This window comes from Citrus sinensis, chromosome 2, assembly GCF_022201045.2.
Source record: "Citrus sinensis cultivar Valencia sweet orange chromosome 2, DVS_A1.0, whole genome shotgun sequence".
NCBI classification, from domain to species: Eukaryota; Viridiplantae; Streptophyta; class Magnoliopsida; order Sapindales; family Rutaceae; genus Citrus; species Citrus sinensis.
Window position 1 is genome coordinate 24054722 of NC_068557.1, and position 15070 is coordinate 24069791.

A 15070-nucleotide genomic window follows, 5' to 3' on the forward strand; every position below is an offset into this window, starting at 1 on the left:
GATCCGGGTTCCGGATTTACTGGTTCACCTGAACCCCGATCTGGATTCAGACCCGCAAGTATGCGGGTTCTCAAAAATTCATCCGGATTCTGCATAAAAATTGTTCTGGGGTGGGTTGAACCCGGATCAAATTTATCGGGTTCAGTCCGGATCCGGATTTAGTTGCCATCCTATATGGAAGTGAGTGTGCCTCCGTGGCGTAAAATAATAAATAATTAAAAAAAAAAGAAAAAAGTTCCAGGTTTTTTGGCGGAATGGAAAGAACAGATGTCAATAGACTCAATACCATAGCTGTTGGTTAACGTTATATATAAGGCGCGTGTTGTATTAATCGACTCACCTTTATGCCCTTTATAATTTATATAGACGTTTCATTTCTCTCTCCCTTGCAAAAATTAATTATTGCACAAAAACAGAATCCAAATTCATAAGCAAATAAACAAGCCTGAGCAGCTTCACTTTAGTTTATTGCCAACTTATCGTGTCACTTTACCTGTATTTTTAAAACAGAAACCGAAACCGAAACCCCCATTAACGTCTCATTTTATCAAAACAAACTCTCTCTTTCTCTCTTTTCTTTGTCCAGTTTGATCGGCCTCTCTGCACGCTTCTTCTGTCATGGCTTCCCTTGCTCCTGCTGTTTCTTCATCAAAAACTAACCAACAAGGTACATACATATATATATATATATATATATATATTTATTGGTCTAGAGCTGTGCATATTTTGTTAAAATTAATTCTTATTAAGTAATATAAAATATGGGTTTTTTTAAAAATTTTTTATTAATATTTGCAGAAGATGGAAAATTTATTCCGAGCAATGAGAACGTTTTGCAGAAGCATGTAGCTTTCTTTGACAGAAATCACGACGGAATCGTATACCCTTGGGAGACCTTCAAAGGTGCTTTTCTTCTTCTTCACTTGACTAATTCTATATTCTAATTCTGCTCTGTCTCTCTCTCTCTCTCTCTAAATAGGCTTATTTTATTTCTTATATGAAATTTGATTTTATTTAAATTCCTTTAAAATGGGATTTTCATTTGTTTTAAATTAAATAATCGTATAGGTTTCCGTGCAATTGGATGCGGCATCCCCTTGTCCACCGGTGCTGCCCTCTTCATCAATATGGGTCTCAGCTCTAAAACTCGCCCTGTAAGTCTTTGAAATATCCGATATTTCATTTTTCTGATATTTCTATATTCATGAAAGCCCGTTAACTGTTAAGTGCAAGTCATACTAATATTTGTGTACTCAAAAACCAAAACTTATAACCAAAGTCCAAAACGTCGTCACTTGTCAACCACCAAACTCACGTGTTACTTTCTATAAGGTCAATTATTTCGGGCCCCATTTAACCAATCAGGCATCGAAATTGACTCCAAATTTGATGGGTGCCATTCATTATAAATTGAATATATCCAGGACTAGGGGATTATACTTATACCTTAACCAAAACATTATGCGTTAAGTGATTTCATTAGTATGATGTTGGAGCTAAGGTGTTAATCTATCGATCCTAGTGTCAGCTCATTGTTACTGTTTTTCAAATTAGGAGTACATTTTAGGATTTTTTGTTCACAACTTCAGATGATTTGTTTTAGATTCCCTTACCTAAATTTGGTCCATTATTTATGTAAATCATTATTATTTCTTGTTTCAAAGGAATGGAGTGGTGTTAAATTTCATGAATGTGGTAGTATATACAGGACAATAAAAATGGGTCAATCAAATATTTAATTTGAGTGCATCCAGGAATTTAAAATGAAAAGAAAAAGTAAAGAGAAAGGGTTATCACCAGAAAAGCGCCTGGGACTAAACTTCTTGCTTAGGCTTTAAGATAGAGCGACAACTTTAGCTCACAAAACACTTGTGACTAATTGAGGGGTTTTGACAGCTTACCAGAAATTATTTTGAACCTTAAAAACTATTCTCTAAAGTAGCCTATTCGTTCCCAAGTTTCTAGATTACTGTATAATTAATTGATCTGGTTTTTTGGTTGTGTAGGGAAAATTTCCTTCTTTACTCTTCCCAATTGAGATTAAAAATATTCACAAAAGCAAACATGGCAGCGATTCTGGCGTGTATGACTCTGAAGGAAGGTATAACTATGAGTTTGCTTTTAAATATTGTTTCTTACAAGGGAAAGAGTCGGCTAAAAGTAGTGAAGCATCTACACATTTTAATATTATTCAATTTTCTTGTTGTTAAGGTTTGCTATTCTTTATTATTTTATTCATCTTGCAGTTATACGTGCATCAGTATCATGCCGTGCTCCATAGGGTAGCCTTAGTCTCAAGACTTGATTCTCTTTTGAGTTTTGTCCAAGTAAACCCATGATAACGATTGGAAGTTAATAGTAAATGAATAGATCTTGTTCAAAGATGAATGTTAAAACCAATTACAGAAGATACTGGGTTAGGGCCAAATCCTTTTTGATTTGTCAAGTTAGCCAGAACATATTTTCAACCTTAAAAAACACCATAGTTCATTTCAAGTTAATGTGAATTCTTATGCTCTTTGACAGATCATAGATTGTGTGAATGAATAAAATACTTGTTATTGCTCATTACACTTGGATTATTTTGGTTATGTTGATTCTCAAATCATTTCATTTACAACAAATGTTTTTCATAGGTTTGTTCCTTCAAAGTTTGAAGAAATTTTCACCAAGCATGCATGTACGCAACCAAATGCTTTGACATCGGATGAGCTGATGGGAATGCTTAAAGCTAACAGAGAACCCAAGGATTACGGAGGATGGTTGGTTTTTTTCTTCCTCTTTATTCTGTAAACTTACTCTGTTTCGAATTTTCGTCAATCAATTTGACGAAATCAGATAGTGAGGATCGCATTGTACAAGAATTTAAAGATGTTGAAACCATTTGCAGGGTTGCTGCCTACTCTGAATGGAAGATATTGTATGTCCTTTGCAAGGACAAGAACGGTTTGCTGCGTAAAGACACGGTCAGGGCTGTTTATGATGGTAGCCTGTTTGAACATATGGAGAAGGAACATGAATCAGCCAAGAAGAAAGCGTAAATGAACTGACTGGCATTTGATAGTCATTGAATTTTCTTTTTCCTAATTAATAAACTTGTATAAGAATTGTGTGTGGACAGAAAGAAAGTGATATCAGATTCTTTTTTTTTTTTTTATTCTTTTTCTCTCTCTTTTCCTCTTTCCTGCAGTAGTGCTGTATAAAGTACATGACCATTTACACAGTGATCGGGCACACCTGGTGGCTGGTCCAGATTTGGAAGATTTCAAGTAAATCAAATTCAGTTTAATAATTATATACAGTATTCTTCTGTGTGTATGTAGCGAGTGTAATACAAGTACAATTAGTGTCCTGTATCTTGATGATTTGTTGGATAATTGAATTCGTCCCTCTTCATTGCTCTTTGAAATTGAAAGAATGGCTTATTGAGATGATTGTGAAAAAAGATACATATGAATTGCATCAGTGTGATGCGGATTTGAGAATGCTTCCGTTCTTCAATATATGCGATGGTTGCTAAAGTTAGTTACTGCTAATTTGATACTAGAATTCGTATAACGATGCTTACACTTCAAGGGGGTTTGTAAAATATGATGATTATCTAACGAAATGAAAATTGAAAGACAAGTCAATATAAGTGATTTTAGTGAAGCTCACGTCACGTTCACGATTTAATTGAGGAATAGATTTGCATATACTAAATCTAAGTTTAATTATCCATATCTATTTTCACATTCATGATATTATTTTTGAAAAACGCTTTTGAAATTGAGTTACCAATTTGAGCATTCAATAGTCTATTAGTCCGCAGATATTCAAAATATACAATTCAAGTAGACAAGTCGAAAAGAAGATGGTTGAATCAAAATAGTTTTTTTTTAAATTTCTATTTCGGTCAATATAAATAGTTTATCATATTCCATGAAAACACTATAGGTTATACGATGATATATCTGGTGTGAAAGTAGGCTATTGAAAAATAGGTGGGTTCCAAGTCTATACCTAAATACTTGTTACTTCTTGGATTGTCATTTCTATCTTACTAGGTTCAGCCTTTATAGCCGTTCGGTATTGACAAACCGTTCCTACTGGACCATAGCCACCGGAATGAATACAATGGCTCAAAGCTGATTCGATTACTTTTGGACCCAATTCAATTGGGCTCCATTTCTCTGGCCCAAATATTATTGGGTTTTGCAGCTCCACAGCTTGAGTAATGATATTGAAGCCCCTACGGATATCTCTTCAACCCCCATTTTTAATAAAAATCCAAAACTACCCTTATTAAAATTAAATAGAAGTTATTTATTTTTAACTTTCAAAGCTAAAGCAAACAACATAGTTAACATCATTTTTTTTTCGGTCCAATATCAGCTACATAAATTTGGTCACCAAATTTCACTCTTTCCTGCCACTAACAGTATGCCTTTTTCAAATTCTAATACTACCACAATTTTGGTGTAAGTCATTACCATTCAAGTTATAGTTTATACTTAATTCGTTCATGAAGATAGGCATCATCCACCATTGTCGCTCTTAGTCTTCACCTAGACCTAGCCACAACAGCATCCAATGACCTTCGAACTAACCACTCCAGTCACTAACATTTGTTGTCGCTGCTGTTTCTGATCCTCCTCGCCATCTTCCATTCGTGAAAGTTGAATTAAAAGCTTTTTTCATGAGCGAAAATGACAATTTCTGCATCAAAAGCCAATCACTTTTAAACAAAATGATGTCAAAATTGAACTCATCAAGTTTGAATTGCCTTCTTCACCATTTTTTCCCCCTAAAATTGGATAGCATCTAATGCAACAAAATGATAATGGTGGATTGGCAATGTCTAGAGAGAAGAAAAAAATAAATAATTTTTTTTTTAATTTTAATAAGGATAATTTTGGAATTTTATTAAAAATGGGGGCTAAAAAGATATCTTGAGGGGGTCAAATATCATTACTCCCACAGCTTATGTAGTAGTCTCTGTGCAGAAACACGATCCAAGCCCAAAATCAACTAAACATCTCGCCAATATGAAATTGAAAAGAAACCATGACATCCAGAAAATTCTGTGTCACTAACAAATCTTTGCAAGCAAAATTGACCACCTTTTACAAAAGTAAAACGGCTGTTCATATGCGATCGGTTAATTGAGGGCATATCATTCTTCAAATCAAAATAAGACATTTTTCACAGTTTTACAAGCTCTACCAGTCTACCTGGTACAATGTTATTTGACTTTTTCTTTTTTCTCAACCCTGACATGTGTGCAGTAATCAGAGTTTTTAACACAACGCAAATTTTTTATGGCTTTCTCGTTTAGTGATAGCTATAATAATTATCCTTTGTTGAAAATTTTGATATATAGCTGGTTTTAGCGAATTAAAACATTACAGATTCCAATTATATATATCATCTTTTCGAAGATTAGTCCCTCACGTTTGTGAACTCCAATTATATTCCAACATATGTTGCACATTCGACCTATATATATCGTCAATTTTTTTAACAAAGGTGGTGGTATAAATAATTGGTGGGGGTGGAACATTTTTATCATTATATGTATGTTGATGGAGATGGGCAAGCCCTAAGCAAAGCGGCCAGCTCAAGCTCTCTTTCTCGCTCGACACAGCACGATCCAACACCAACCAAATAATAACCCTAAAATTAAAATCCCTAACTATTGAGAAAAAATTAAAGCAGAGGGCTATGTGGAGCTCGTACATAACCTTATCTACACAGCACAATGACAACATTTGGTCGGACGTTGAGCCATAATTTTGAAAATGCTGTAGGGCACATAAAATCAAAAAGAAAAAAAGAAAAACCAAAACCAAAACTCTCCATGAGTCCACGAACGTAAATATATATAAAAAGAGAAACCATAAAGCTAAAAAGACATTATTAATTAGCTATTGAATATGACCTTCCTTTTTTATCTTCAATCTCTTTCTTTCTTTTATTATCTTTGCTTTAATTTTATTGATGGCTCTTTGATGGATGTAGCCACTTACTTATGCTGTTTCTTCTTCGCGACAAAACCACTCAAGTCTCCGGTCTTCGATCACGAGTTCAAGCTAGTTTGCATGTTTGATGTTTGCGTGTCCTACGGAGTCTTTTTCAGTCATCAACTCATCATAATGGACAAATTAAAGCATTATAATGGTTACCAACGGGCTTTTGGTCCAATGGGAGAAACCTTGCACTTACAATATTGAGTGCAAGAGTTCGAGACTCCATAAGAGCTTTATGGGGGTTAATCTCTCCCTTACGAAATGTGAGTGGAGTAGACACTCTTCGAATATTAGAGAGAGCTCCCTTACGAAATGTGAATGGAGTAGACACCCCTCGAATATTAGAGAGGGTTTAAAATATCTGGGCAAGTACTTCAGTGTGTCAATATATGGCGGTGGTCCTAGGGTTTAAAATATCTGGGCAGGTACTTCAATGTGTCAATATATGGCGGTGGTCCTAGGGTTTAAAATATCTGGGCAGGTATTTCAGTATGTTAATGTATAGCGGTGGTCCCAGTTATATAGTATGATATTAATGTATAGTGGTGGTCCCAGTTATATAGTATGATATTAATTGTAATGTGTGATATAATATCAGTAATATTTGTGTATAACAGATTTAAAAAAAAAAAGAAGCATTATAATGGTTATTTAAGTTTCATTTGCCTCGATCAATTTTTCGTGAGTTTTGGGGCAATCTTAATCAAACCCTTGTTTAAGTTTACCGAATGTTTTCATGAAGCCTGTTTGAAAAGAAAAAAAATGGAAAAAAAAAATTATGATAAGTCTGTTTAAACACTCCATCATTCTTTAAGAGATATCGGTCCCACTCTGGTCATGGACGAAACAGAGGTAATTTTAAAAAAAATTAAGTAAATATATGAGTAGTAAAAGTGAGAAATATTAGGGACTTAAAGGTCATTCCACTCCCTTCTGTAAATCAGTTGAAGCAAAGAAGATGTTTCCATGCTCTTTCATTTATCGCATCAATGTACCAAATGTAAGGTTTTATCTAAGGAAATTTTGTACAATATATATATTTAGCATAAAATTCACGTTGATCGTATTGTATGAATTATGCAGTCATACACAATTCTAAAACTAATTCAAACGTAGCAATATAACAAATACATCGATTGTTTAATCATTTCAATTCATTAAGAAGGGAATCTTGGCTAATCATTTGGACAATATATTATAATATTTCATTTATCAAATAAAAAGGAAATTGCGTGGTAATGGCAATCAGACATGGGAGGTCAATTGAATTAGGTAGATTGAAGATTGATAAAGATTTGCTTTTAAAAAAGGCTCATTAGAGTCCAATTCGAGAGCTGTTTATTGTGTAAAAATAAAGAAGTGCTTCCTTCTACCTCCGTGTATACAAATAAAAATAATATTTAAAAAAAAGGCTTTATAAAGTAATGGAATTGATAGTTTTGTGACACAGAATTAAAATGAGTCGATACAATTGTGACCTATTTTCGAAGTTTCTACCACTATAATAAATTATTGGAATGGAATAAGACATTAAATTTTATATTATAAGCCATGTTTTATTTTTTACCCGACATTCGAATATATAAAGATAGAAATATTAATTTTGAGGCTACGCCTAGATTAAAATGTTATTTATTTATATAATATCTAAAAAATTGTATACACTTTCTGATTTATCCGGGTTCTAATGATGAAAGTCAAAATTGGTTGATGATTTAAAAAAAAAAAAACTTGGAAACTTGTCTTTGTCGATTTCTTTCTTTTTTTCGATTTATTTTGACCAGAAATCATACTCTATTTTCTTATTTTGTTGTTTTAAAACATGTTTCCTTTAATGTTTGTTCTTTTATTTAGATTAAGTTTGTACCAATTTTATCACTAAGGAGTATAAACGTTAATTTTTCCTGGTTTCAAAAAGTCGTTTTCATTTGGTAGGTCCAAAGTCATAATTTGTACACCTACCAAGAAGTTTCTGAAAATTTTGTCTATAAAATGGCTTAGGATCTTTTCTTTCTTTCTTTTTTTCCCCTCCCCTTACTTTATGCTTATCCTTGACTTCATAATTTAGTAAAAACAAGAAAAATTTTTTTACTTAATTGTAAATAAAATTAAAAAATAAATATAAAACTCAATTTTAGCCACTTATTAAATAAGAAGAGGTAAGGAAGATAAAAAAGAAGATAAGAAAAAGATCGTTAACCTTACAGTATATAAAGTATTTACTTTATCATTTAGATCGATTTATTGATTTTTAATTTTTGACGCCTTATTTAGAATGTATTTTTGGGTTAACATTTGATATATGTATAAAGAGGGAGAATGATATTTCAGAATGCTTTTAAGAATTTGTTTTTACAATTTTAGTTTTATAATATCTATTTCATTCTTAGATAGAAGAAATAAATTACTGACGAGTAAATATGATTTTTTATTAAATAAATTAACTACTTTTGACTTGTTCAAGTCTCGAATAATCAATTTGTACATCAAAATGTCATGTTTATCCTTTAACAATGAATTTTTACTGTTGTGTACATATTAAAAAAATTTAATGGATTGAAATGGTAAAAACAAATTTTAAGAAAGTTTAAAGTATCACTTTATCCAATAAAAAGGAATACAAATTGATTTTAACATATTGATACAGTAATAATAGACATCTCAAAATATATCTCAAAATCTTATCCAAAATTACACTGTATGTGATGTGTCATCCATGAAATGATTGATAAAGATTTTTGTAAGTTACAAATGAATTAATTATATTATCTCATTGACCACTTGAGGACTGTCACGTTGTTTGAAATAAAATTTTAGAATATTTATCACTATTTGATATTTATGTTATCTTCAAACTTTTAGATGACTTTAAATTTTAATAATGAGCTAAAACAAAATACAGTCAAACAAAAAAATTAAATTAATTTGAACACAAAATGAAATTAGTAAATCTCTAACTCATGCATCAAATAATTAAAAAAATAAAAACCTATGGAATTTAAACCTGACTGATAAGTCGAATGGACAAAAAGCCAAAAAAAAAAAAAGATGAATCGACATAAACTTGTTCGATGCATCATAAAATAAAATTTAAAAATAAAAACTAGAGTCCATTCAATGAGTAGTTAAGCAATTCGACGTTATTTTAATTACATTTCCATCTAACAACAATACAATCATAAATTCGAATAAAAAAGACATTTATATCATCTAACTGCATGACTCATTAAATAACAAATTTATGTAGTTTCTAAATTTATTATGTAGTTTGATGATCGTATTAGCTGTCTCAAAATAAATAAATAATGAGCTCAAAATTCAATTGATATATTTATTAAAAGGATTATTTTTCAAAGGGTTTTGTTAACAAATTTAGATTCAGTGCTGAGCTGACCTTTTGACTAACTTTTTTAAAATATACAATTGATAATTATTAGATAAAAATATAAAACTAAGTAAATCTTAACCATATATTGTTATACATGCATGTGTAGCAAAAGATTATGAAGAGTTGAAAATAGATTAACTCAGCACTAAATCCAATTCCTATGTTAACATAACCCTTTCATTAACCCAAAAAAAAAACAAAAAAAATCATATTCATAAGAGTTTAATCTAAAAAGAGGAAAGAAAACAGTACTTGATAGCTTCAATATATATCTGTTAATAAATTTGTAGTGTTTGCAAGACTCTCACCAAAATTTGTGATATTTTTTCTTTATAACATACGACAGTCTTATAACACACGCTAACACAATTCATTTTCAATTAGTCCACTTGAGATGGAAAGCTCTTACTAGAAACAAATTCGATCATCAGCCAATGAGAACCAAGAGAGCCTGTATATATAAAGATGATGCATCAGGCTGGCCCGATTTTGATTGATTTAGAAAATTTAAACTGAAATAACGAAAATAAAATGTATGTGTGATTGAATTAAGTAAATTAACGTCATAATCAACTGCACACAATAACAGATGGCTCGTCTAGGGGCGGACCATAAACTGAGTTAATCAGTGCGGTCAACTGTTGGCTATAATTGACTTTTACTAAGCTTCCGGTATGCTTGACTTTGGAGACTTTTTCTAGAAATGATCAAAATGTGATTACGAAGAAAAATGAGAGCCACCCCTCGAGTAGTGTGTGTTTGTGAGGGTAAATTTCTCTGTTGAGAAGTCTAATCTAACAGCCTGGTCTTAAAAGATTTGAAAAACCCATGCCACATAATTCATAATAATATTTAGGAACAGTCTCAGTAGATGTTTCATTCATTACAAGTGTTTGGCCGATATTAGTTTAATTTGTTACAAAAATTTTGAAAAAGACGCATCGAATTTGATTGATAAAAATTCATTCTTCCAAATTTTAGTGTAAAATTTATATACGTATAACGAATTTTTTGTCTTCTGTTATAGGAAAGAAACAAAGATATGCAAAAGGCCTTTCTACTTATATGAAATTAAATTTTCAGCCCCTAATTAGTGTTATATATATATATATATATATATATTTTTAAAGAAAAAAAGGTACGGAGGTTCTAAATATACTATAGTAGAATGAAGATGTTCTTAGCTCAAAACTATGAAATTCAATTTTTATCTTATTAATTTCATTAACCCCCTTAAAGTCTTGCAAAAACACTGAAACAATTGATTTCAAAATTACCAAAACTTTTTTTTTTTATGATTGTTGTACAAAATGCGGACATTCACTCACATTCAGTTTTTATTATAAAACAACAGTGATTTTTTAAAAATACACATACAGATGAGAGAATGACTCATCCATCGTTATCTTTCCCATAATTTTATAAATGTTCGATATATACAAACCTTCCCCCTACGATAAGGTCGTCAGTGAACATCAACAAAATCACTATCTATCTTTCAAGCCAAATTTAAAAAAAGAAAAAAAAAACTCGTAGGGATGAATTTAAATTCTCCTTTTATAAAGCCTGCCACGTAATTTTTTAAAACAAATTCATAAAAAAACAAAAAAGAAATTAAAAACAATCATAAAAGGCAACGTAGTAGATGATACACATATATCAAGTAACACACTCCCTTTACGTAAATTCTCCTTAAAGCAAAGACCCTCTAGCTCTGCAAAAAGCTTTTCTATTCGCAATCACAAATATAAAGTCTCAAGCAAATTAAGCCATCACTTTCTTCATCTTCATCATATATCATCAAAGGTCTCACTCACTCACTCACTCACTCATCATCTTCTTCACAGACATGGCTTCAACCCAAACACCTTCGCTGATTCTTCTTCTTCTTCTTCTTCTCACTACTCTCTCAATTCTCACAACCCCTTCATCTTCATCCACCGAGACCTTCGTTTTCGGCGGCTGCTCCCAGCAAAAGTACACTCCCGGCTCAGCTTACGAAAACAGCGTCAACTCGATGCTCACTTCCCTTGTCAACTCAGCCATGTTCAGTTCCTACAACAACTTCACCATCCAGGGCCAGCAAACCCTCTACGGCCTCTTCCAATGCCGCGGCGACCTCTCCACCGCCGACTGCGGCCGCTGCGTCGCCCACGCCGTGAGTCAACTCGGCACCCTTTGCCTCGACTCCTGCGGTGGCGTCTTGCAGCTCGATGGCTGCTTCGTTAAATATGATAATATTTCGTTTCTGGGCGTCGAGGACAAGACTGTGGTTGTTAAAAAATGTGGGCCGTTGATCGGGTATGACTCCGATGCGTCGACCCGGCGTGATGCTGTTTTGGGTTATTTAGGGTCGAGTGATGGGTCCTATAAGCCGTACAGAGTTGGTGGGTCCGGGGACGTCACCGGTGTGGCACAGTGCGTAGGTGATTTGAGTGCGAGCGAGTGCCAGGATTGTTTGTCCGACGCCATCGGACGGCTGAAAACGGACTGTGGGGCCGCCAAGTGGGGTGACATGTTCTTGGCCAAGTGCTACGCGCGCTACTCGGAAGGTGGTGACCACTCGCACGGTGGAAAGGGTAAGCGGTTTGCGTTTCGCCACCTGGTGTGGTGGTCGTTTCTGGTTTTTGGTTTAATCAATTTAGTGTTGGTTTTATGAAAATTATTATCACTAATGATTTTACTTGAGTGTAAATTACCTTTTCTTGGTTTTGATTGGCATGGTCAGTTTTTATTTTTATTTTCTTTTTTTAACATTTTTGTGTGTGAAGGAAACCTAAAGTAATTGTCCCCAACTAATTAGTGACTTTGTTTTATGTATTATATGATCTAATTGAATTTGTTGGTATGATTCATTATTTCATTTCTGTACTTGTCTAGGGAGAATATGGTATATTTCTCATTCTATTCTATTTTTATCGATATTTTTTTAAATTCCAGGTTAGTGATATATCAATTTATAGATCAGAATCGATGAGATTTTTCTTTTTCTTTTTTCTTTTTCTAGTACAGTACAAAGAGATTTTCAATATTCACCTCCTCTCTAGGGTTAATTGTATTAGGTTAAGAAGATTCGGGATTTTGGTTGATTTTGTCAAAAGTTGCATGATAGGTTTGAGAGTCATCCATTGAAATCTATTTTGCTGAATATTCTCAAGATTATTCAAGGTGGTATATGTGGCAATTAATTATTACGTGATCAAAAAGTGGAAAGGGGATCATGAACTGTAATTAGGTGTGATTTAGAGCTTGGCTCAGAGTAGGTTCTATCTGACCATTTGGTATTTGAAAAGTGTCAAATGACTATCTTGTAAAACAAATTAACAAGTCCGGCAACCTGTAAGGCACTTTAAAAAAACAATTTATAAGGTCCCACTTTGAATTAACGTCTTTAGGTCAAAATGAAGGAAGAATCCAATGCTAAGGATGAAGGCTTATATATAATTTTTTTAGATAATAACAATTAGTTTATATTCATAAACCACAATTAGGAATTTATTAGGACCAAACTATATTAGGACATATCTCCTTCAATTAACATTTTTAAAAAGGTATCTACCTTCACTAAATTATAAAAATATAGTAGGAGTCGCTCTCTCGACATTGTGAATAAAACCGTAGGTTTTTGCCAGAGTGGTAATGATCGGTGCAGGCCTTGTACACAAATTTTTATGTTCTAATTGTTTGAAATTTTTCAAAGGGTGATAAACCAAAAAGCCTTACTAAGTTTTTATCACTTAATTATAGTGAAATCAAAGTTACTACAGCCTTCCAATCAAATTAAATGACCCCAAGTCCCCAGTGTGGTGATTAATTGATCACATTAACTGAGAGATAATAAAAACACCAAGAAGTTTTCATGAATGAGCATTAGTTCAATAGTTACTTCCAACTACAAAGCATTCAATCACTCAAATCATAAAATAATTGAGTAATTATGCTTGTTACTTTTTCAATTAGTTGTATAATGATAATGTGGGATGCTGGCTAATTGATTGTTTGCTCTGTTGCTTTTTTTTTGGGGGGGGGGGGGTGTGGGGGATTTACGCAGATAATGATGATGATAACGATGAGGAGATCGAGAAGACACTCGCAATACTAATTGGAATGATTGCTGGAATTGCCCTACTAGTTATATTTCTTTCTTCCATTAGAAGATTGTGTGATGGGAAAGGAAAAGGTATAGCCACTATTTGATCTTGTTCTCCTTTTTGCAAATTAAATTGTTAATGGTCTCATTATGTGCGTTAATTATCTGTTTATTTTGCAGGTGGTAAATGAAACAATTTGTGAATATGTACTTGATCAGAAACTACTCTTCTTCCTCTTGATGGTAAACTAATTGGTTCTCTTTCATTTGGTGGTCCTACTGCTTCACTTTTGCTTGCCCTCCACTTTTGCTTTTCCTCCTTTTTCTTTTTAAGTTTCTTTGTTATTTTCCTGTAAAGAAGACTTGAAAGGGCATATAGAAAAGAAAGCAAAGATGTTCATGGAAACAGGTACCTTGAAACAAGTGAAACAAAAGTTGCAATAAGGTCATGAAAAGCCTAAAGATTCTTCCCACAGTCACCCACAGCCACATAGCCATGTAAACTTGTCTCTAATTATTTGTACTAATAGTTGGATCACTTTTGTTGTAGAGGTTCTGTTTGTGATGTTGTAGCTAGTGCCTTTTTCTGGTGTTAATGGAGCTTTTGCTAACCTAAGTTACATAGTTGGCTAAGTTTCATTTCATCCAAAAGCTAAATCATGGTTTCATTTTATGTCAATTCAAATTGAGTTCACTTTGTTTTATTCTTGTACCAAACTCTACTAGCATTTTATCTCACTCTTTCTTTTCTGTCTACTAATAATTCTGATCTTTTTAGCTATGAAATTTTGTTCTCAATTGCAACAAGATATGACTAGATATAAATCATTGGTAAATTTAAGTGCTTTTTGTCTTTCAAATTAAGTGGGCGGACTTGATTTTTCGCTTGTGGTGTCATAGACTTTAATTGCTATTTCTTTTGCCCATATTTTTTTAAATTATAAGGTACGGTCAATGGAGTAACGTTGATAGCTTGATATTAATATATTGTGAATTTTTTATTGCCCTCTTTTAAACTACCATCAGAATATTTAATTAGCTACTTGGTTCAACATCATTATCTTAATTTTTGAAGCAAATTTAGAGTAATTAGCCACGTAATCAATCAAGTCTGTCAAAGGCTTATATTCTCTTACTAGAAGAGACTTGATCACGTTAATTATTACTTGATCTGAATTTTTACCCAGGTAAGTAGAAATTTATAGCAAAAGACATGCACGATACTTGATGTTTAAAATATACTCCTCCTAAACTATGCTACAATATAATTGATTTAAATTAGTATCAACGGACATCTGATGTAAATATAAATACACATTTGATTGCATTGTAACACGTCAATATTCAATAACTAAATAAATAAATATCTACTGATTATGCTGTCAATCATCGAGACAATATTCTCTTCATTAGAATATGTACATATATGAGCATGAAATGACAATTTGTTAGTAAATTAATGGAGACAATATGAATGAATTTAAGGGCCGATGATGAGAGCCATGATAATAGTTAGTAGCTATTATTCTCGAACATTGCCAAATCTTCTCTCTCATCCATAATCCATTTCTTTTTCGTTTTGCT

The 15070-nt window shown here is 32.7% G+C and overlaps 2 protein-coding genes across 3 annotated transcripts; both read left to right on the top strand.

Moving 5' to 3' along the window:
• Positions 1-341: 341 nt before the first annotated feature.
• Positions 342-3431, top strand: LOC102625577 (probable peroxygenase 4). 2 transcript variants are annotated; one of them, XM_006469174.4, is made up of 7 exons: positions 342-667; positions 799-903; positions 1069-1154; positions 2007-2101; positions 2637-2762; positions 2891-3037; positions 3191-3431. In XM_006469174.4, the coding sequence occupies exons 1-7, from the start codon at positions 619-621 to the stop codon at positions 3201-3203; spliced, it is 621 nt and encodes a 206-aa protein (XP_006469237.1). In that variant the 5' UTR covers positions 342-618; the 3' UTR covers positions 3204-3431. The 2 variants fall into 2 exon arrangements, with proteins under 2 accessions (XP_006469237.1, XP_006469238.1); XM_006469175.4 differs by having other exon boundaries at positions 343-667; positions 3194-3431.
• A 7617-nt stretch (positions 3432-11048) lies between these two features.
• Positions 11049-14190, top strand: LOC102625312 (plasmodesmata-located protein 6). The gene is made up of 3 exons (XM_006469173.4): positions 11049-11975; positions 13448-13576; positions 13667-14190. Exons 1-3 carry the CDS (start codon positions 11246-11248, stop codon positions 13675-13677), a joined length of 870 nt encoding a protein of 289 aa, XP_006469236.1. The 5' UTR covers positions 11049-11245; the 3' UTR covers positions 13678-14190.
• The last annotated feature ends 880 nt before the right edge of the window (positions 14191-15070 follow it).

Bases quoted from the DNA above. Each gene is read 5' to 3' on its own strand.
- LOC102625577 (XM_006469174.4), top strand. From the start codon at position 619: ATGGCTTCCCTTGCTCCTGCTGTTTCTTCATCAAAAACTAACCAACAA. The intron at 668-798 runs GTACATACATAT...TAATATTTGCAG, and splicing joins ATCAAAAACTAACCAACAAG to AAGATGGAAAATTTATTCCG. The intron at 2,763-2,890 runs GTTGGTTTTTTT...AACCATTTGCAG, and splicing joins CCCAAGGATTACGGAGGATG to GGTTGCTGCCTACTCTGAAT.
- LOC102625312 (XM_006469173.4), top strand. From the start codon at position 11,246: ATGGCTTCAACCCAAACACCTTCGCTGATTCTTCTTCTTCTTCTTCTT. The intron at 11,976-13,447 runs GTAAGCGGTTTG...GGATTTACGCAG, and splicing joins CCACTCGCACGGTGGAAAGG to ATAATGATGATGATAACGAT.